General features: G+C 36.1%; 1 protein-coding gene across 2 annotated transcripts in view; it reads left to right on the plus strand.

Moving 5' to 3' along the window:
- Positions 1–24,527, plus strand: part of LOC148954452 (calcineurin-binding protein cabin-1-like) — a 152,383-nt gene that overhangs the window by 49,198 nt on the left and 78,658 nt on the right. For both annotated transcript variants that reach the window (XM_089086532.1, XM_089086533.1), the window contains exons 10-14: positions 3,416–3,614; positions 5,119–5,347; positions 7,218–7,386; positions 9,837–10,005; positions 18,612–18,865. In XM_089086532.1, coding sequence (XP_088942658.1) covers positions 3,416–3,614; positions 5,119–5,347; positions 7,218–7,386; positions 9,837–10,005; positions 18,612–18,865 — 1,020 coding nt within the window. The remainder of the gene's footprint in view (positions 1–3,415; positions 3,615–5,118; positions 5,348–7,217; positions 7,387–9,836; positions 10,006–18,611; positions 18,866–24,527) is intronic.

Genomic DNA, 24,527 nt, shown 5'->3' on the forward strand with positions numbered 1-24,527 from the left:
TACAACTTTTGCCCCTAGACTCTGGGGTTTGTTTCAATCCCAAGAGCCTTGTTATACTATGTTTAGCCTATTTTGAATGGCATGGCTGTCAAAATTTTTATTAGTTGCATGTCGGGACAATATGACCTGTGTGTGTGTGTGTGGGGGGGGGGTACCTTCCCTCCGATCACTTTGACTCTTAAAAAGAGCAGTCGAGCTTCTGATTACCAGTACAATGAACCCCCTCTGAAGTTTTTTATGATCACGCAATCTATAAAAACCGTAAATGCTCCCAGGGCATAACTTGCAACCCTTGCCCTAAGGGCTGGGGGGATTTTTTATCCTCAAAGACATAATTTCCGAACATTTCAAATACGTTGAACAAAATGGATATCTCAAAATTTTGATTGGAAGCGGCTGGGGAAATGACGGACGGTGGCGGGGGGGGGGTCATTTGCTCTCTGATCAATTTGGACTAATAAAAAGGGCACTACTCTTCAACTTCCAATGCTATGAGTTTCCTCCTAAGTATGTACGACTACCCTTTCTATAAAAACCTTTAATGCCCCAAGGGCATAACTTACAACCCTTGTCCTGAGGGCTGTGGGGTTGTCATCCTTAAAGACATAATTTCCAGACCTTTGAACTACGTTGAACAAAATGGCTTTATCAAAATGTTGTTCGGAAGTTTTTGGGGAAATGATGGGCATGGGGGGATTCTTCCTTCGATTACATTCCACTATTAAAAAGGGCACTAGCCCTCTCAATTCTAATCGAATGAGCCCTTTTTGAAGTTTCTACGACAACGCTTTCTGTAACAACCTTATATGCCCTCGGGCACAACTCCCAACCTTAGCCCTGAGGGCTTTTGGGGGTTTGTCATCCTTCAACACATAATTTCTGGACGCTTCAACTACGTTGGACATAATGGCTATATCAAACTGTGGATAGGAAGTGTTTGGGGGAATGAAGGGCGTGGGGGGGCAATCACTTGCGATCACTTTCGACTATTAATAAGGGCACTAACTCTCTCAATTTTCAATTGAATGAGCCCTTTTTGAAGTTTCTATCGACAGCGCTTTCTATAAAAACCTTATATGCCCCCAGGGCATAACTTACAACCCTTGTCCTGAGGGCTATGGGGGAGGGGTTGGTCATCATCAAAGACATAATTTCTGGACCTTTAAATTACGTTGAAAAATGGCTGTATCAAAATTTTGATTTGATCTCTTTGGGGAAATGGTGGGCATGGGAGGGGAGTTAGCTGCCCTCCAATCACTTTCGACTAATAAAAATTCACTATTCCTCTCAATTTCCAATCGAATGAGCTCTTTTGAAGCTTTTACAACACTTTCAATAAAAACCTTATATGCCTCCAGCGCATAACTTATAACCCTTGCCCTGAGGTCTGTTGGGGGATTTGTCATCCTCAAATACAAAATTTCCAGACTTTTCAACTACATTGAACAAAATGGCTATCTAAAAATTTTGGTTGGATGTGTTTGGGGAGATGGTGGGCGTGGGAGGGAGGTTTGTTGCCCTCCAATCACTTTTGATTATTAAAAAGGGCACTAGCCCCTGCAATTTCCAATCGAATTAGCCATTTTTGAAGTTAAAAAAAATAATAATAATAATAATAATACATTGTACCAGCATCGTTCTATACTTAGGCAGATTTATTGCGCTGCCTATGATTAGAATACTCTCACCTCAATTAGAAATTGATCTGAATTCAAAATTTCTGGGTTAAAAGAGGAAAAACATGTCCTCACTTCGGGCATTAGAAAGGGCGGACTCAGCGAAGTGCAAGTAAATACTATCCATCCTTTCTTTTGAGGGGGTAAGGCCTGCGGCTTTAAGGAGGAAGTAATGTGGTACTTTACTCTTTTTCTAAAACTTTTTCAGCAACGACATAAAAAAAAAATATAAGTAAACTCGGAGAGAATGCATCCTTGGGTAATTGAATTAATCCGAAAGTTTAAACAAGAACAGCGATGCTTCTGTTTGTTTGACAATGTTCGAAACATGTATATCCTGCTTAAGATTATTGGAAATTATGATATCAAGCAGTTTAAAATGTTTCACCAGTATTGCGAGTGGGATAGGATATAGGAAAACTGGATTATATTCCAGGAAGTTTATTGTCATCATGTTTGATTTAAATGTATTTATTTCAGGTGTAGATTCTTAGCTTCATCCAAAATATGGTTTAGCATTCCAAGGGGGTCATTTTAATATTTCCATGACCTAATTAAAGGACCGACAAGCCATCCACATATTTTCATTTTTGTTGTGACTCATTACCAGTTTCATTAACTGTTACAAAAATTGGAAACAACAATGGAATATATGTAAATATATGGAATTTATCGAAATATCAATGGATGGTGAAAACGGGTGTAATATTTGGAACACAGCAGTGGACAAAACAAAAAAATAACAATTGTTTGCGGTACCTAACAGAAAAATTGAGGTTTTTGGGTATTTTTACAATACACATTTTGGGCACACTTTTTTTGAGGTTTTTGGGTATTTTGACAATATTTTTTGTCTGCAATTCTATGGTTAGGTTAAAAACAGCGAAGGACAATCAGGCTAAAAAAAAAACCGTTAATACTTTAGGTTGAACACACCCATGTTATTTCATCAAAGGGAGCTAAACCGGGGATCTGGATTTCAGTGGGATATAAATCTTTATGGAGGAAGCCACCTTTCTCACCCTGAGGGTAGTTTTCGGGTCTTATTTTGGTAAATTGGGACAAAGTACTGTTTGTAACATGGATCTTAAGCTTATACTTCGGTAAAAGCGACTATGTCTTTAGGCCTACGTTTTTTCGGGAAGCCTAATTCATTAAGTTTTCAAAATTAAGATTCTCAGCGTTGTTTCACAAAAGTTTGGGGAATTTAATGCTGCCAGCGAAAGCACGATTCTTACGCTCAACTTTCTTGGGATGACAATTGGAGACATTAAGCTATATCTAGTGGGATTGATAATGGAGACCGAATGAGGATACTCAGAATAGAGGACTGGGGGAGCCCATTAATCTTTTTCGGGATAAAAAATAAAGTTAAATTGGGTTGCCTAAGTTGGGCAGTAGAAATATTTTGGGAGACTATACTGGGGCTGGGGTAAAGGGGATTTCCTCGAATCTCTCTCCCTCCCTATCCCGAGCTCTCTCTCCCTCCCTCACTCTCCTCTCCCTCCCTCTCTCCTCTCTCTCCCTCTCTCCCACCCCTCTCTCTCTTTCTCTATCTCTTTCTCTCTCTCTCTTTTATTAATGAAAATGGTAATAGAATCTAAATCTTAGGCCTGCCTTGACATATCTTAACATCATAATATCACTAAAGGTAAAGTTTGATACAGACAGAAAAGTTTTGAGAGAAAATTTTCGGAACTTAGTTAGTTACAAACTTGAATTTAAGGTTTTTGTTTCAGGAATGTTTTTCTTGGTCTGAGGAGTGCATCAATGAAGCTTTAGAAAACTATGCTGCAGCACTAAACGCGGACGAGATTCTCAGTGAAGAAGAATCAGAGGAGGGGAAAGCCGAACGAGAAAAGGAGGCTAGAAGATGGGCAAATTTAATTTGTGGCATTTGTGATTTTATGAGAGACTGTATAAAAGCAGTTAAGTCAGGTACACATTAATTTTTACAGTTGCTTGTATGATATGAAATAATCTTTAAAAGAGATTTTTTAAATCTCCAAGCTTATGCTAATAATTAATAAGATAACCTCCAAATAAGCGAATTTAAGAAAAAAGAATAAAGTTAACAATGCTTGAACAAAATATTCAGACGAACTGGGAGAAACATGACTCCTTATGTTTAAACAAAATATTAAGGTGAACATAGAGAAACTTAATCCTTTGAGTAAAAAATAATACAACAAAAAATAACTTAAATAAAACATTTGAAAAAATAAAATAAACCAACAATATACAAAAAATAAAGAAAAACGAACGGAGAATTCAGATTTAAGCAAAATCCAATATGGTAAAGCACTAAGTCACAAATAAAGCACATGGCAAGATGTCTGCTATAGGCTATACTATTGTGCGCGCAAAAAGTTCTTTTTAAAAGTATTAAATGGCATCGTCATGAAAAGATAGAAGATTTTAACGGGAATATCTTGGTAACCCATTCAGCCCGTTTGATACCTTGAAAAATTTGCGAATTAGCAAATTTTCCCAACACCACTAGGAATTCCCGAAGCTGCCAAATTACTCAAATGATATTTTCTGAAAATTTGGTAAAAATTGATTGGGGATCTTGAATGTTTCAACAGTTTGAAAAGCTAACGAGAGGCTAGTTTATTATATAGAAAAATATCTTTGACTAATTCTTAAGTAAACTACTGTCTATTCAATATACTCACAGCATAAAAAATATGTCCTCTGTGTCAGAAAGGTTTTCAATCAAAGCAAGTAGCACTATATTGAACTGCCAAAGCCATCAACTTGCTCAAATGATTGCTCCTTTGAGCTGATTTTTAACACTTTCCTAATGTATATGCTCGAACATTTTTTGGGACTGCCCTTTCCTGAAATTTAAAAGGAAACTTCTGCTCTGTTTATATGAAAAAAATAATCACACTTTCTGATGATTCAAGGGAAGCAGGTGTAGGCTGGTTGCTTTCTGTCATTAACTCGGATCTATTATCGAAGCTCTACAAGTCAAGGCAAGACCATCGAAGCGATTCAAAATAGTTTGGCCACAAAAACTAAAAAATGTACGCTTTAGAATATATCTTTGGAATAAAAGCGACTGACCTGTATCTCTTGCGAATATTTTGGATATAACACGTTTAATTACTCATGTCCAGTCCTGGGGTAGATGGTTTGAGGATTTTTCACCTTCTGTCTCCCTCCTGAAGGAGAAGAGATGGAACAGACAAAAGGGCAGATTTTCAAACTCTATTCTTGTGGAGGTTAAAGACTCATAAAAAAAAAATTCAGGATTAAATTCAACTTCTGTCTCCCTCCTGAAGGAGAAGGGGTTGAACAGACAAAAGGGCAGATTTTCAAACTGTTTTCTTAGAAGGGGACAGACTCGTACACAAAATTAAGGGATAAATTCACCTTCTGTCTTCCTCCTCCTGTGTGTAGTTATAAAATTACAATTTTTTCCTCTCTCTTTAAGTTGATGAATTGGAACCTTTCAACGCTCAGCGACTTGCTGAAAATCTAATAGCGATTGCTTGTTACCAGGTGCGAAACTCGGAAACAAGTTCTGATTTGCACTTTGATAGTCTTGTGCCTATTATTTTACTCCATCAGCTCATAACTAATGAAGAGGAAAAGAAGCAAGATGAGGGCGGTCATTTCTTGAATTTAGAATTTTTAGGAAAAATTCATGATCTCCTTGGAAAGTAAGTTGTTCATATATTTTTTTTTGTATTTTTTCAATTTAGTTTTATTTTTTAACTTTAAGAAAACCATGTAGACAGAGGCCTGTGTATGCCCTAACTTGAACAAGTTAGCCTCACAATCATGTCGAGACTAAATTCTGTTCCTTTTGGGTTTCATTTATTTTTTTATTGTGATTTGTGTTTATTTTTTGATTGTGATTATATTGCTGCTCATTTTTGGTTTAATGAAATTCTTTGTTTTCTTTGTAAAACTTATTTTATGGAAAAAGTTTCTTAAATTAATACACATACAACAATGTTTTCCACTATTTCCCTAAAGGCTACTCGGACTGTAAAGTAGTGGGAAATCAAACTACTAATTCAGAGAAAAATCCCTTAGTTACAGCAAGAAGAAAAAAAAATCTAGAATACAAAAATTAAATATATTAGATTGGTTGAACACATTAAATAGGTTAAATGGACCAATGAATCCTGAGCAAAAACGAAAGAGAGAAAAAAAGCTTATAAGAAACCGAAAATTGTTAACCATTTTTTTAGTGGCCTAAATGAGTGACACATTTGAGCTGATTCAAGGATCATATTCCACACACTTGGTAGCATTATTAGTAAAGACGGCGGAAGCATTGCAGATATTAAAAATACAATACCCTTGGCACAGGGTGTTTTTTTTTTTTTTTTTTTTTTTTACTGTTGAAAGAAGTTTGGAAGAATAGGAAGATAAATCTGAGAACCAAGATTATAATATTGAATACTAAGGTAATGACAGTGGTCAAATATACTTCTGAAGCATGGGCGCTCTGAAAAATATAGGAAGATTTAAGAGATATTTGCCAGTGAAATTTCTTACGGATTGTTTTGGCTACCCGACTGACTGACCGCATTTAAAGCAGTAGGCTATAAGAAAAGTGTGGTTCAATCCCGCTTTTATAGGGCTATAATGAGAGAAAGGTTGAGATGGCTAGGGCACGTTCTGCGGATGAAAGATGACAGTTTGCCAAAGATTGTCCTTTTCGGCCAACTGTTTAGTGCTAAACAGAAAGCAGGTCGTCCGCGGCTAGGGTGGGGGATGTCGTAAAGAAGCATTCAAGGGAAATAGGGTGCAAAGAGGAAGGATTTGAATAGATTGGAATGGATGAAGAGCATGCGTAGCTGGGTTGGCCTCAGGTGGCTTGGTGCTGTGGTGAGTTCTTAATAGTAGTTGTTGTAGTATTAGTAAGCACCCCAACAATGGGTGTGCAGCTCTGCTATACGATGTTGGGGGGGGGGGGTGCCTTCGTTCATAGATCACGCAAAAAGTGGCGGAACCGTGCGGCACACATGGAATACCGAGATATACACCAGATGGTGGAAACCGGGCGCCCTGTCAACTGTGTTTTTGCAAATGAGCTTTTGAATAATTATCTAAATAAACTTTTATTTGTAGTTAATGTATGTATGTCTAGGAATAACTAAGCCACCGCACGGCTCAATAACAGGGGAGCTACAACCCTCTTGAACGGGTTGTTCAGAAATGTTGCTTCAAATGCAGATACACTACTAGGTGAGTTTAACCCTTCTCCCCCTTCGTATTGATCTGAAGAACTTACGGTCAGTTTTAAGTCTAGGCATAAAATTTGTGTTTCAGGCTTCAGCACCTCCCTTCCCCCTTTAACAGTAATTATGGAGCTATGCAACGATGTCCTTTTGTAACTGAAGCTTTAAAACAGATGTGAAAATAACCCATCTTATTTTATTAACTTAAAATATGTCTAGCAATGAATGCGCCACTGTACGGCTCTGTTGCCTTAGAAATTGTTTTTTTCGTTTAGTTAAAGCTTATTCCTCAATGCGTTTAAATATATTTTACGTATGTTTTATTTCTACTCCATAGGCAAAGATTGTGTGGTCTGGAAGAAGGGAAGTTTTTGCTATATTGCCTGGATGTGTTTACTCAGAATTTGGAAGCTGAAGAAGATGATGTTATCTGCCAATATTTTGAACAGTGTGCCTATTGTCTTTTTGGATATCAGGGCAGGCGACCTAAGCTGAAAAACTTTCAGGTAATTGCAGAATATATAGACATATATATATATATATATATATATATATATATATATATATATATATATATATATATATATATATATATATATATATATATATATATATATATATATATATATATATATATATATGTATGTATGTATGTATGTAGATGAGTGTATCTATGTGTGTGTATATATATATATATATATATATATATATATATATATATATATATATATATATATATATATATATATATATATATGTATATATATGTATGTGTATGCATGTATATATATATATATATATATATATATATATATATATATATATATATATATATATATATGTATATGTATGTATGTATGTATGTGTGTGTGTGTGTATATATATATATATATATATATATATATATATATATATATATATATATATATATATATATACATGTATATAGGACATTAATTTTTTTACTCGCTCATATTCTCGGGGTCGCTTGTCTTCTAACCACGTGTGTCTGCTCTTTATTTTTCATTTTTTACACGTTCTAATTCTCGTTTCCACATATCTTCTAACTGCTCGTTTTTTTGCGTTTCATTTTCATTTTTGACATGTTTTGATACTCGCTGTTGCATATTGACGCATTTGTCTTTCTTCTTTATTTTGGATTTTGATTACTTCCGTCAATTTAGAAATGCCCTTTGATTTAACTGCCCGTAATGGCCTTATCTCATTTGATGGTCCATGTTGCTGATTTTCACCAAGTGTGAATTTAATTTCTCCGGGCTGTTCTCTTGGTCTTATAGCGTTTGATAGTTCATGTGGTTCTAAAGAATCATCATTTGTAATAATTGCAATTTTTTGTTTTTTTTGCGCCTTCTTACTGACATTATATAACTGGTCGCGTTCAAATCTATAATCTTAATAACTTAGCGAGTTAATTTTATCTAACAAAAAAAAAACTAATTTAAAATTTCCAGGTATTTTTTCAAGTTCGAATTAAAACATTAGAATTATTGCTCAGGCACCAAAAATATTTTTTGTAGTTTAGATAATACCTTAAGCGATTAAAAAAATTTTCCTTTTTTTTTTCATGCATGGATAAGTACATTGCATGTACTTATAAACAAAAGAAAATCGGTAGTGATGTTTTTGGAATATGAAATGAAAATGGTATTTGTATATTGTCTACTAAGCTTAAGAACTTTTGGTTTTCTTTTTAATGTTTTTGAACTGTTGTAATCCCTTGTTAAAATATATACAAATACTTTTGCAATTGCCAGTTTTTTGCTCTTTAAGCAATTTAATGTATTTTCATACTGCAGTCTTATGTTATCAAAGATTTTTGATTATTGAAGCAAGACCGATTTCTAACACCGATTTTCTTCTAAGCTTCAAAATTTTGGCTTCTTTTTTTTTAATGTTTTTAAACTATCGTATTCTCTTGTTAAAATATATACAAATATTTTTGTAATTTTTAGTTTTTTACCTTTTACGCAATTTAATGTCTCTTCATACTGCTTCTTTTAAAAGATATTTGATTACTGAAGCAATGCTGATTTATTTTTTCCAAAATTAAGGCACTTAACGAATTTTCTCAAACTTCTGATATCTAAATCGTTTTTTAGGCCAGAATATACCAGGATGCCAATTTTTCCGAAAAAATATTGAGCCGTAAAAAGGATTTTTTTCAGAGTTTTAAGAAAAAAAAACTTTAAAAACGTGTGAAAAATTTGTTTATGTTCAACGTTTTTACGAGTCAGACAAACATTTGGGGGGTGGGGAGTCAAACCCCCCAACATCCCCCCTCCGCCTGGATATGGCCTTGTTGACCAATATTTTGTTTTTCCTTTCGACAACCAACTATTTTATTGACTACCTGAACCAATAAGAATCCGAAGGATGGAAGCACCCAAGGAAAAATATTTCTCATTAAATCAGTTTTGGTTTAATGAGACTGATTTAAAACTGATTTAAATCAGTAACTGATTTTTAATCAGTAACTGATTTTTAAATCAGTTTAGACGTCCCATTGATCGTTTGAACGGATATTAAAAGTCTCATTGAATGTCTGCGGAAGGCCAATTTTAATATGTAAGGGCCCTCAGGTTTATAATAGGGGTTGCTAAGTTAACTGTGTGATGAACAAACATGAATATCTTGGATGATTGTGTTAATGTGGCTTATTGAAGCTATTCAAATGATTGCTTAACTGGTCAAAACTTGAAACAAATATAAACATCGTGTATACGAGGGTAGCTCAGGGGTAAATTCAACCCCTTTTGTGTATGTCGGAAGGACGTCTTATGGAATGTTTCAGAACTTGAAACTAAGAGGTAATTTTTGAAGCTTTAGGTATCCCCCCGCCCCTGGTCACTATGAAATCAACTGATCATTGCGCGCAATAGGCCTAAAAAGCTTTTATTTATGACTGCGTTTGCTTTTAATTTTCACTGCTTTCCAGGAACACGAAGCTCTACCAATGGCTATGACTTGGTCATCTGCCAAATATATGGCTTTTTATTTCTATCCCGAAAAGGTGCCCGAGTTCGATTCGAAAGCATCGGTTGCGGTAGATATCTACGAAATGGCTAAGAAAATTGTCAACCTTTTCCCACCTGAAGCTATTCCTGGTAATTTTATTTTTTTTTTTTTAGACTGGAGACCGAGAGAAAAAAAAAACAAATTGTCTGACATACCTATGGACGTATTTTGAGGTAGATCCAGTTCTTAGGGAGGAGGGATCCTTTTTTTAGGTGAGGAGATCCAGTTCTTAGGGAGGAGGGATCTTTTTTTTACGTGAGGAGACGAAAATGGAAAAAGTATGTTTGTAATAAGCCATTTTTCTATTTCTACAAAAATAATGCTCAAATATACTGTTATGCTATAATTTGTTATATTCGATGACTTGAGACCAAGCATCGGCACTGTTTCTGTTTTTCGGAAAAACAGAAACTGAAAAAAACACATTAAAAAAGATTAGAACAGAAACAGGAACAGGTCAGTTTGAATGGTGGGAGGCACTTGTGCCGAACCCTAACCCATTATGGGGTACCACCTCCATGTTGAAGATGCGGCAATGAGGTGCGTGGCAGGTGGCACCGTTCCCCGTCTAATGATGCATGGCAATAGATTTATGGGCTTTGTTGGGCTTACCACCCGGCAAAGCTTCTTTTACCTGGTTATGATTAACAACAAAAAGCCTCGGACCAAGCAGCCATTTCGACGACAACCTATAGCACGTCCACTAACCATCCAAACGGACCTGTTTACGGTAGCCCACTGCAATGTACGAGGTCTCAGATCTAAGTTTGACAAGTTCTTACATTTAGTGAACTTAGTCAAGCCATATATCATGTGCATCACTGAGACCAATCTAAACAAAGAAACACAGAGCAGTGAGATTACCATACAGGGATACACGCTCCTCAGGCGGGATCGAGAGCGTACTGACAGCGCTAAATACGGAGGAGGAGGTGTCGCTGTTTATCTACAGAGCCATATACCTTATTCATGCCTGAACATACCAGATTCAGCAGGCGAAGAAGCTCTGTGGGTTAGGGTGACCCTCCCAAATAAATCCGTGATTGTCGGTACCGTGTATAACCCTCCAACTTACCAGATTACCAGCTACCTTGAAACCTCCCTTGAATATATTCGGGGCAAGTACGCTAAGTCTGCCATTATCCTTCATGGAGACTTCAACGTCCATCATAGCGTGTGGCTTCGTAGCAAAAATACTGATAGGGAAGGGTCGGACTTGTATGATGTATCTCTCTTACGGGCTGGAACAACTTGTCGATTTCGACACGTATCACGGCCCAAACGGATCATCTCGTCTAGACCTATTCCTTACAGATCACCCTGACTCCTTTAAGGTAGGCGCTCATGCTTTCACCAGTGACCACGTTGCCGTCGTTGCACGTGGAAACCGACGTATTCCGCCTACAGTAAAGCATGAACGAACAATCTGGCTATACAAAAGAGGTGATTGGGACGGTTTGAGAAACATTCTTTTTTCTCAGCAGTGGAGAGCCTTCCTCCTGGAAGGCCCAGAGAAAGCTGCAGATAAGTACCAGCAGCCCATAGTTGACTCTGTCGAAAAGCATATCCCTTCAAAGCGGATCCAGGTGTCTAGTAAGGACAAACCTCGGTTCAACGCCTGGTGTAAGAAGACAATCCGAGCAAAGCAAAAGGCACACAACCGATGGCTACTTTCGAAGAGCGAAGAGGACAGAATTGCCTTCATAAATGCGCACTAAGATGCAGATCGTGTGATTCAGCAGTCCCGGGTTCAGTATAAGGAGACATTCGCCACCAGACTTCAATTTGCTTCGGCAAAGAGTTGGTGGAAAATTGTCAAGGAGACTTTACCGTCGTCTAAGGGGACTGCAATTTCTTCTCTCCAGAGTAACGGAACAGTGGTACAAGATCCACAGGCAAAGACTGAAGCTCTTGCTAAGGCTTTTGCCGATTTCTCGAATCTAGACGATGACGGTAGAGAAGTGCCAAAATTCTCCGACCGAACCGACACTGTCCTGGAACGCGTGAATTTTTCTGCTCCCAAGATCCTTCGCATTCTGCAACATCTGGATGTGAACAAAGCCACGGGTCCTGACAACATACCAAATGTTCTCCTCAAGTCCTACAGTGCCGAACTAGCTGGACCCTTGTCATTGCTTTGCCGGCTGTGCTTTTGCTCCGGAACCTTCCCACGAACATGGAAGTCCGCCCATGTTATACCTACTTTAAAGCCAGAAGGCTATCCAACGAGCGTGAGCTCGTACAGGCCTATTAGCCTTCTCTCCTGTGTTGGCAAAGTTTACGAGAACGTCTCTAATAAAACACTTCATCAGTACCTGGAATCAAATGACCTTCTAGGCGATTGCCAATATGGATTCCGCCGGAAACGCTCAACACATTAGACTGCCTAGTGGCCCAATATCAGGACTGGATGTAACTACTGGGAATAGAATAAGAAATCAGGGTACGATCCGTCGGCACTGTAGAAGCTATTGACGGAATATGGCACTGTGGCCTGCTACAAAAACTATGTGTATGGTGTTTGTGGGATGTCTATTAAAAGTTAGTGAGAGCTTACTTTCCGATCGTTCACTGTGGGTTGTTCTTGAAGGTTTTATTTCCCGCGAATATCCAGTGAAAGTAGGGGTACCCCTGGGCCCTTTCTTGGGACCCACGCTTTTCCTTATCTACACAAACGACATGGGAGACAACCTGGCAAACCCTCTGCATCACTTTGCCGACGATACCACGACATACTCAGCCGTCCCTAAACACGAAGACCCAACACAAGCCTCCCTTTCCCTACAGATGGATCTTTTGAAAATTGAAAAGTGGTCTGATGCATGGATGATCAACTTCAAGGCATCGAAAACAAAGGAGCTTCTAATTACCCGATCAAAGGTACCACGTGAACACCCCAGTTTCATCTTCAAAAATGAAGCTATAAAAACAGTCGACGAGCTTTGTCTACTGGGGATACATTTCTTCACCAATCTCTCTTGGAACAACCACCTTGATTGGGTGAGACCTTCCTGCGCAAGAAAGCTGGGAGTTACTATTCACTGCAAAAACCTTCTTCCATCAAGCTCGATCATCCCACTCTACAAGTCTTGCATCAGACCCATAGCTGAATATGGATGCCCGCTATTTGCTGGTGCTCCGATAACGCTGTTGGCACCACTTCAAAAGATCCAGAATAGGGCAAATAGGGCGGGCTGCGCCTCTACACAAGAATTGCTCCAGCCTCTAAATGAAAGGTTTGATGTAGTGTCGATGGCTGTTTTCCACAAGTACATGAATTCGCCTCCCTCAGACGAGGTCTCTCAAATTATGCTCCCCTTTGTCCAGCCGACAAGGCAGACACGAAGGCACACAACTTGGTCCAATTACCTAAAGGAGGATGCACTAAATACCGAGTGTTTGAGGAACAGCTTCATCCGACGTTGCAATTCTATCCGGAACGATCTTCCTGGGGATATTATCCCTGCAAATCCGTCTGTTGACACCTTCAAAAGAAGGTTAAATAGACATTTAAAACCTCGAGGCCATTGAACGAGTTAAATGAATAGCGGCATATCATATAATTTGAAGTACCTGGCGCCGTTAATATTTGAATAAAAAAAAAAAAAAAAAAAAAAAAAAACTATTCTGTTTTTAGGAAAAACAGAAAACTATTCTGTTTTTGTAGAAAAAACCAGATGTTTCAACAGCTTGTTTTGTTTTTCATTTATCTTCCCCTTTTTTTAAATGTTGCGCCCTGTCATCAATACTGGGCGAGTTATACGCTGTAATTCCCAAGTTTGCATAGAGAAATCACCTTGAAACCATCTTTAATGCACTAATCCATCTTATCTTTATTCAACTACATGCGCATACAATACGACCCTGACTGCACTGGCGATTCTAAAACCTATTAGTGGACCTGGGCATTGCACGATATCGTTCTTGCCGCCTCAAGATGTTGAACAACAGAGTATGAAGTTAAAAGAACAAAGTATTCTTTCAAATACAAAAGCACAACAGCTTTGAATAAAATGGAAAACAAACTGAAGTTTAATCTTTGACTTTGTCACTTAGAAACATTCTTGTGTTTCTAAATGTTCCATCAGTTGTTGTTGCAAATTGGATTGCTTGCACTATTCATGCTAAAAGACGAATTTATTTGGTTTTTGGGGTGGGGAATTTATGCCTTAGGGATTTTTGAATCCGGTTAGGGATTTTTGAACATGGCGATTTGAATGGTGTACTTTTTATTTCAATTCAATGCCGTTTTCGAGAGGTTTCGGGCTTTTTTTCGAAAATAAGGGAAAATTATTTTTGTGCCAAGATTAACATTGAAGTTTAATGGTGGTAATAATTAACATTGCTGAATCAGCATCAAAATAGTTTTTGCATAGAATGGTTTTTCTAAAAACATATTTTCTTTTTATTTTTGGTTATTATAGGCCGAGATTTGCTCTTTACTAAGTTGCAGCTACTGATACATCCATGGTGTCTAAAATTCGTTGAATAACACTGATCAATCACTAGAGCCACCTTTTCTACTGACTTGTACTATAAAGCCATTTTCACTCTTTGCAAACTGCCCAACCTTGCTTATTTTGTTCTAAGGTAACAGTGCTGCAAGCTTCTGGCCCTGTTTTGGACCAGCTTTAAGGTTAATATTGAGCTAGAGGCTCTCAATCTCCGGACGATGTCTTGTAGTTAGATTAGAGCTTCTTCTTACCTGAAAAAGCATTAGTTACAAGAGCTAGCTAAATAAAATAAAACTATGTCTCTAGTGCTGCCTCTTGAGTCAGATGTAGTTTCTGCCCACTCATCACATGCACTTTCTTCATCCAACTTGTCAGGGCCATCCATATCAGACGCGGTATTTGCAATATCCTCATCTATGACATCGTCTGCATCAATCTCTTCCTCTCTACTTGAGCCTTCTTCCAGTTCATCATCATTGTCATCAGATTCACATTCAGCAACCTTCCCTATATCAGTTTCTCCCCAGAACTTGAAAGCATTGGTTACACAATGGTGATGGTGGTGACCAAAGCATGAAGACCTTTCAATTCCCCGATGGTAGCGAGCTTTAACAATAGCAAAAACACAAGCGCCTGTTTAAACAAAAAAAAAAAAAAGAAAAAAAAAGAATGAAGAAAAAAAAAAGAAAACAGGTAAAAAAAAGCAGAAACGAAAAAAACAGGTTTACAAAAAAACATAAAAGGAGCAGAAACAAGTCCGACAAAAACAGTGTTCTGTTTTTTTTTTTGGAAAACAGAAACAGTTTAGATGAAAGCATAAACAGAAAAAACAGAAACAATGCCGATGCTTACTTGAGACTGCTTAACATACTTATGGACCTATTATAATGTAGATTCAGTTCATAGAGGGAAGGGAGGGAGCTAGGGAGGGGACAAAAATGGAAAAGGTCTCTTTGATAAGAAACTATTTTATGTTTATCCGCTGGAAGATCTTCTTTTTTGTTGTATATATTATGTTTCTCTTTTCTTTCTTCTGTTTTTGTCATTATATTTTTTGCCCCGTTTATCAACTGGTGTTTAAAGCAGGAAAAAAATCTCACTCGTTATGTTATAATTAACTCTTAAGTTAATTATGAAAATACAATCAAGTTTATAATTAACTATGTAGCTTATAATTAATTAGGCTATATAATTTGTACAACTTATTTGTAATTATGATTATAACTTATATAACTGAATGTATTTAAATTGTTTCTTAAGTTAATTATTATTACATAAATTGTAATTATTTTTTTCTTCCTGAAAAAGAAGAGTGACTTTCCTGAAAAAGAGAGTGACTAGACTGAATAATAAGCCTATATAGTGAAAATTATATGTTGAAGTTGATATCGCACTACAAGTATCTCCAAAATGTCACAATTGTCTGAATATGTCTATCAGGAATGTCATAATAAATCAGAATTCTCTCCAGATCAACACCGTGTAATCATTTACGTCGAAAGATCGAAAGAGTTTTTTGAGTCTTTTGTGATGGAAGTTTTGAGCAAAATCTACCCCCGCCAAGTGATACCAGTCTCCGCCTTCGGCAGACTTCTATGCATGAGGTGAATGAAATAATTAGTGACATGCGAAATCGAGCAGCGGGAACAGATTTCCTATCAGTAAAAGCAATAACTCTTATCTTACCTGTGATTCTTCCAGATTTTGTGTCATTAATAAATGGCTGTCTTAAAAAAGGAGAATTCCCTGTTCATTTTAATAAGGTCAGAGTTGTACCTTAGCTTAAAGGTGGTGATTGAAGAAGTTTTAATAGCTATATACCCATTTTACTCCTGCGAATTTAATTATGGATTTTTGAACAGATAATATTTATACGAATAAATGATTCTCAGGAAAAATGTTTTTTTTTATAACAACTAATTTGGATTTAGGAGAGGTTTTTCAACGGAACATACTGTACAGTTTCTGAAAACTACAATAAATGATTCACTTGATGACAAGCTCAAAGTTGCAACTATTTTTTTTTTATATCCTCAAGGCATTTGATACCGTAAACCATATGATCCTGTCGAAAAAACTGGAAAATGCTGGAATCAGAGGAAATGCCCTGAAGATTCTTGCTTCATTTTTGAGTAGATGATCACTATATGTACGACTGAACGAGGTTGAGTCGGGAGATTTCCCATTAAATTGCGGAGTACCCAAAGGCTCCCCTCTTGGCTCCTTGCTGATCGCGATTTATATAAATGATCTTCATTGCGCACTCTCTGAGTTGGTGATAGATTTGAGTGAAGAGACTCCAAACTCGAAACCAAGAAAATCACTTGTTCTTTTTGCTGATGACACCAACCATTCAGTTATGGCACTCACTAAAAGTCAACTTTTGTTATTAATGAAGAAATATATGGTCCGCATAGAGAGATGGATGAAACTTAACAAGCTCAAAATCAATTATAACAAGTCTGCCTGTATTGCTCTTGCGTTACTGGCAAACTATTGCACGTAGTCGAAAGAACTTGGTATCGGTGAATTGGTGATATCACGAAGAAAAGTTTTGAAATATTTGGGTGTTGTGAATGATGAAACAATATGTTTTTCAGAACACATTCAGTGCATATCCTCGAAGATTGCAAGAAATTGTTAAGAAAACTGAAATACCAGTTTCCTCAAAAAGTGTTACGGCTGCTTTAATTCTCACTAATACATCCATATTTATTGTATTGTTGCTCGATATGGTCTAATACATTTTCGACCCATGTTAAGCAGTTGTGGTCACTACAAAACCAAGCGATGAGAGTGATATATGCGGTTGAGGGCCTAATCTCTGTAAGATCCATTTATTCTCCTGTCCAAATATTGCCGTCCTCTGGATTAATTAAGTTTAATAAGGTTTTTTTTATGTTAGATATTATTAGTCATGTTATCCCAGTTTTCTTTTGCAATATGTTTTTTACTGTTGCGGATGATTTTCAGAGTTATGGAACTAGACATGTAAGCCAGTATAAAAGACCACTGAGGGTGTCGACAAGGTTCGTATTCTCCAGCCGCCATGCTCTTCCTGCGCTGTGGAATGGGTTGCCTTCTTTGTTGAAAAATGAATCAGATAGGACTGATTTTCGTTGTCAGTTAAGATGTTATTACCTGTATGAGTATGAGGTTTTTTTTTTTTTTTTTTTTTTTTTTTTTTTTTTTTTTTTTTTTTTGAGCAGAATTATAATTGTAATATTGTGTTGATACGTTGGTAGTTGGAAGGTGTGGTTACCCGATGCATATATGTAATGTAGAGTGTTCTCGGAGTAGCCATACAATCCCAGAATACTTGGTTTCATGTTTTTTTTGTATATATTAGTTATGTAATAAAGATCTCCATTTAAAAGAAAATTCAGTTTAATAAACTAAAAGATAGTTTACTAATTAAAGAAATCTAGTGAGAATCGAGTCCTATGCAATAGAAAAGCGATACAGAAAACTCTTCTCCAGATCAAAGCGGTGTTATCATTCGCCTCTAAACATCGAGAGGGGTTAATTTAATAAACTATAAGGTAGTTTACTAATTGAAGAAACAAAGTGTCAGATGCAAGAGCTAAATAACATCGAAAACATACGAAGAAACTTGATATATACATTTCCCACGCTCTTTCAGATGCACCAAGTCCGCGGGGGGGGGGGGGGTTAACATAAAGGTGACATAAAGAAAGCTTTAAATTTTAATAGTACTAATGTTTCTTTAGATTCTGCTTTAAGAAGCCATGTTTTTGATAACCCCGGTCATAAAATACTTTTTGAAGGGCGATGCACATTTTTCAACTACGCACTGAAATCTATAAAACTCCGTCTTATGCTGAAAAGAATTATCCTGTGAATGGCTTGAAAGGGAAATCACTAGGGGAGAGGGAATGAATAAGTCCTCAAAAAAGGTGTCTTTTTGGCTTAAAAAACTTCTTACCGAGGGACTTTGATGGTTCGCCTCTGTGAGCTCAGTAAAAGTTGACCTAGCTCCTAACGACTACCTTGAGAAATCTGGGAGAAATCACGGGAAGTGTCGGATGATTTTCCACCAACAACCCATTGTACTCTAGCCGAAGGTAGAGAATCAGGAGATCCGTATTTGTGCTAGGCAGACCAATGGTCAGATCGCGAAAAAGTAATTGATACTTTGGTGGCAGATGGAACTGCAATCACCTGCTATCCATATGCTATAATGATTCATTATTATAACACTGTTCAATATTCTTTTTCAGTTGAGACTCACGAGGGATTGAAATCATATATACGAGGTGATAAGGACTCACCTCCTGAAGAGTTACCATTACAGTTGCCAACACGACTCAGCGACTCCTACTATCTGTTGGCGGATTTCAATTTCAAGAATGGTGACTTCTCGAAAGCGCGAAAATATTACAAATTGGATTTATGCTATGAACCTCAAAGATTTTCATCCTGGGTGGGAATTGCTCTTGCACTTGCTAAAGATATTGAAGATGAAATTGACTCAGTAAGTAAAACCTTATTGAATATTAACAGGGTTGGCAAGTCGCCAGATGCTTGTATTCCTGCCTCAGCTAAAAGATGTCGACCAAAACAGTGCTTCAGATAAATGATTTAAATTTATAGAAACTATGAAGATAATTTCCAAAATCAATTATCTATCCTTCCTCCTTTTTTTATAGAATCTTGTTAATCTTCAATTGCCTTCGAGTCTCACTTTTCCGGCTTATCTTGGTAACCTTTACTGCCCCGGTTGTAATCTCTTAGAGATAAAAACAAATGCTTGAGATAATTTTACGTATCTGACCATGTTTTAGCTGAATCGTTTCGGATAACTAGGAAAATAAGAGTAATGATCACGTGTAATTCAATTTAAACAAACTTAGTTACATACCTGTGAAGGTGTGGCACTCTTCACTGTTACTGCCCCTTTTTACTATGTGCATATAAATTTCAATTTTTTTTCCATTTTGAAATGATTGGATTGTTTGTTTTCATATGACGTCATCCGCGCTTGCCCTAAATTTTCTAGGGTTAGCAGGTGAAACTTGTTCGGTAACTAATACAGACTGTCAAGTAGCAATACTCCTAACCTCTGACGTAATTTATATCTTGTGACACTCTAAGGATAAGTAATCGGGCTTGTCAGACGAATAATCTTCGGATGCTTCGATGCTCGAACAACTTAGCCAACGTAACATCGAGTTCCCGCGAATTGGTACTGAAATAGAATAACCTAGTGATGTCTTTTTATAATCTTCTAATGTTGATTAACATCCTCAAAATCCGCAGTTGCTATTATTTCGATTCACCTTACTGAGAAAAGTTAGTTGCAAAAACAAATTTGTGGGAATTTGGAAAAATAGCCTAAAAATCCCGCAAAATGTTATAGGTTCAAAATAAAAACTGCATTGTTTGAATAACTAAAGCCGTTAACTTATTTAAGAGAATTATAGTCCACCATCTTGAGTCGCAAGGAAGACTACTATTTTGCATGGGAAGCAGTAATAGGTCTCCTTTTTATATTATTCTCCTGCTTCTTTTTTTTGTCACCGCTACTGGTGCGCTGAAAAATCTTAGAGAGCTGTTTAAGCCCTCATGTCAAAGAATTTAGTATCTGTAAGTATTAGAACCATAATATTAAAATAAAATGTAATTTCTTACAAAAACTGGTTAGTTCACTAAAAGCCTTCACACTGTGAGGATCTTAATCGTCCTTCTAGAGAGATGTTGCTTTGCGAGCGGGAATTGTAACTATTTCGGTGTGCTCAAAACCAATCGGGGCATCTCATGATTTCATAATCTTAATGGAAGGAAAACGAAAACTATGAATTTTAAGCTTTTCTTGGAAAAGTTTTTTCCACTAGAATTACAATAATAAAAATCGACACCTATTATAATATGTAGCTAATTTTTGTATTAAATAAACAAACGCCTTTTTTGTTCAAATTAGAGTAAATTACAGCGTTGAAACTTAAAATGTAGGCAAATTATCCTAAATATAATTTAGCCTGTTACTCGTTCCCTACACCTTCTACCTTTGAGTGTTTATTTTCCTATTGCCTTTAAAAAACGTAAACCACAAGCCACAAAAACTTAAACAACAAGCTGAAAATAAGCTTAAAATAAAGAGCAGTGAGTCGACGGTGGGAGGTCCTTCATACTTATGGTACGTTGCTGCTTTTCCGAAAACTTTTGTGATTGAAATTACTATTGCCAAGTCGCAATTGCACGGGTTACTTCATTAATTGCCTTTTGCAATATTAAAGGTAGAAATTATATTGTTCAAAGGAAATACAACAGTCGTTCCATTCTCGAAGGATTTAACGTGAACCATTCACTATATTATTATCGTGCTATTGCTGAGGTATGAAAAGGTTAAACTCTAGTGTAGAGACTGGAGTATTAATGATAGTGGCAGCGACTTGTTAATACACAGAATAATTTCTTCTTTTTTTGTAACGCCACTTTTTGTATTCATTTGAAAAATTCTGCTTCGTTGTTTTTCTATTTGTTTTTCGTATCATATTGAGGGTTATTCTAAATATAAAGAGGGTCGATTCCACAATCCACCCCTACTCACTACACCAAAGTTTAACTGATACATATTTAGGATGAGTATAATAAAAATGTAAACAGAGGAGTAAAACAAATAGAAAAACAAAGAAAAAAGCTTACAATGAAAAATATACACTTTCAAGACACTGGAACGTTTCAAGTTTAATTTTACTTATATGCGAAAACTGGCCACCTAGTGCGACGACTTTACTGAAAACATCATTCATCCAGAATTTTGACATTATTTTCCGATTATGGTACCATGGACGGAGATAAAGAAGAAATTTACAATACCAAAAATAGTGGATACGCAAATCACAAATTCTATCCTTTTTTAAGTGAGGATCAAATCCAGATTTTTTTCTTTTGTTCTTTTTAATGTAAGGAAGGTTTTCTTACATGCCGCAAAACTTTTACCTCCAGCAAAAATTCTTTGATAACTTTGTATTAAGTATTTTGCCTGTATATTAACTGAGATAAGATATTTATTTCAAAAATTACTATCACAAGCCGTGACGGGCCGAATTGAACTCAATAAATAAAAACATGACAAGCAGAAATCATAAAAAAACACGAAAACTAAAAACACGGCAAAGATTACCAAAAAAAGCTGCATGTTAACTTTATATCAATGACTGTACTCGACACCATCGAAAATAACCAACGCAAATCGAAACTTGGACCGTTGAATTGAAACCGTCAAGCAATGATATGCTTTGATTTTGGACAGCGAGCTCCTTAGTTGAAAAGAGTTGATAATCCTGTCTTTTGTGTCGCTATGTTAAATCAAATGAAGATAATCCTAATTTTTTTTTTAAATTCATAGCATGCATTTAAAACATGGATTTTTTTTAAGAATTTGTGTTTAAAAATTAATTCTGGTTATAGAGTTCCGAAGCGACGAGCAATTATGGGGTTTTGGGTATCTCATCTGATCTTTTAAGAAATTAATTAAAAAAATTTCTGAAAAAGAAGTTTTTCGAAGCAGTGGAAATGCCATACTGACCACATGATCAACATGTACTATCGCCTGTAACTTTTCAAACTCAAAACGACCTCAAGTTGTCACGTCAGAAAACATGATATACGAAACAAGCAGAAATTAAATAAACATTCATAGCAAAAAACATACAAAAATTAATAATATAAATGAAATAGATCTTAAAGAGAGTAATGCTTAGATTGAATATGAAAATCAAGCTTAAAATGAAAAAGAAATATTTTGCTGTTGAAGTATAAATGAGACTTAAAACGAAGGTAAATTAAATAAACAATCAATGCAAAAAAACATACAATAGATATTAATGTAAATGAATCAATAAATCTTAAAACGAGTAAAACTTAAATTGAATATGCAAATCGAGCTTGAAACGAACAAAAATCACTACAAACAAGAGTTGGGTATCGCCTCCTTCTCTCACTGTAAAAGTCTAAATACTACTGCGTCATTGGCGCTGGGGGCATATAAGGTTTTTATTGAAAGCTTGAAAGCGCAGAAACTAAAAAAGGGCTCATTCGATTGGAAATTGAAAGGGCTAGTGCCCTTTTTGATTGTCGAAACTGATTGGAAGGCTCGACATTTTTATAGGAAAGATCGATGTGGGTACAATGTTTTATTTTTTGTTTTGTTTTGTTGAGACCGGGACAATTCGTATCGAAGGAGTTGTCACAGGAAGCTCGAAAAGGGCTACTTCGATTGAAAATAAAAAGGGCTAATGCCCTTTTTAATAGTCGAAAGTGACTGGAGGGCAACTAGTCGCCCTCCCACGCCCACCCTCCTATTTGCCCATTATGTTTAAAAACCAAATGTTGCCTTAAGATTAAATCAAAATGCACTTTGTTAATGCTAATTCCCAATAAGGCATCTCAGCAGTATCCCAAGAACGACTGAGGGTATTATGTTCAAACTTTCGTGGCTACTTCTTCTCTGAAAAATCTAACCAAATCAAAATAGCGTAAGTGTATCCAAGCTATCAAAGAAAGTAAACATATTTTTTTTGTGAATGGTATCAAGTTTTTTATTTCAGGTCAACTAGAGGAGGTATGAAACTAAATTAAACACTATTTTTGTGTCCAGATTTTTAAAAGGGTGTATGCTGTTTAAGATAGTTAAAAATTATTCTCCAGCATACAAATAGCAAGCCAAACTATAAATTTTTGAAAAAACGAAAAGATTTAAAGTATTATTTTCTTATTCCCTGAAAAGACTATGTCAATATAAAACGAACAGAAATTAACTAAAACAACTTTTTCCACAAGATAAGTTTTTCAAAGAAAAGTAGAGAACTCTATTAAACTAAAAATGAGCAAAAATAAAATCAAATAATCTACCAAGCGTGAAACCAGCACAAATCAGCATCGATAAATAAATGAAACCCAAAACGAACAGAAATTACAATAATAAACGGGTCAAACTCAAAACAAGCAGAAATTAACATAAGTTGGGCTCAAAACCCCTATACCTTCCCAAGGCCAGAACATATTTTGTACTGTACTGAAAAAAATACAAATAAATGTGCATTGTCAGTTTAATATACATATACTGATATTTAGTATTCAAAATGTTAATATTTTTTGATTTATTAAAGTTATAAAAGTAAAAACTTTTATGTTTTTTCAGTAAAGTGCAGGTTGTGTTCTAGCCTTGGGAAGGCATAGGGGTTTTTAGCCCTACTTATGCTAATTTCTGCTCGTTTTGAGTTTGACTCGGTTATTTATTGTAATTTCTGTTCGTTTTGAGTTTCATTTATTTATCGATGCTGATTTGTGCTAGTTTCACGCTTGGTAGATTACTTAATTTTATTTTTGGTCATTTTTGGTTTAATGGAGTTCTTTACTTTTCTTTGAAAAATTTATTTCGTGGAAAATTTTTTTTTAGTTAATTACTATTAAAGAATGAAAGAAACCCAAAACGAACAGAAATTAAATAAACAATCAAAGCAAAAAACAAGCAACAAGTAATAATATAAATGAATAAATAGATCAAAAAAGGCACTAGCCGTTTTAATTTCCAATCGAATGGTTCCTTTTTGAATTTTCTACGACAACGCTTTCTATAAAAAAAAACCTTATGTGGCCTCAGCGCATAACTTACCACCCTTGCCCTGAAGGCTGTGGGGGGAGTGTCATCCTCAAAAACATAAATTCCAAACCTTTCAATTACGTTGAGCAAAATGGCTAACTCAAAATTTTTGATTGGATGTGTTTGGGGAAATGGTGGGTGTGAGAGGGATGTTAGTTATCCTCCAATCACTTCTGACTATTAAAAAGGGCGAAAGCCCTTCTAATTTCCACTCGAATGAGCCCTTTTTGAAGTTTTCACAACATCACTATCTATAAAAACCTTATAGCCTATGCCCCCAGTGCATAACTTACAACCCTTGCCCCGAGGGCTCTGAAGGGGTTATCATCCTCAAAGACCTAATTTCTAAAAGTTATAAATACGTTGAAAAAATGGCTATCTAAAACTTTTAATTGGATGTGTTTGGGGAAAAAATGGGCGTGAGAGTGGGGCTAGTTGCCCTCAAATCACTTTCGACTATTGAAAAGGGCACTAGCCGTTTGAAATTCCATTCGAATGAGCCATTTTTCAATTTTCTACGACAAAGCTT

This window comes from Artemia sp. Qi Xiang Cuo, chromosome 3 (genome assembly GCF_049724085.1).
Source record: "Artemia sp. Qi Xiang Cuo chromosome 3, ASM4972408v1, whole genome shotgun sequence".
NCBI lineage: Eukaryota > Metazoa > Arthropoda > Branchiopoda > Anostraca > Artemiidae > Artemia > Artemia sp. Qi Xiang Cuo.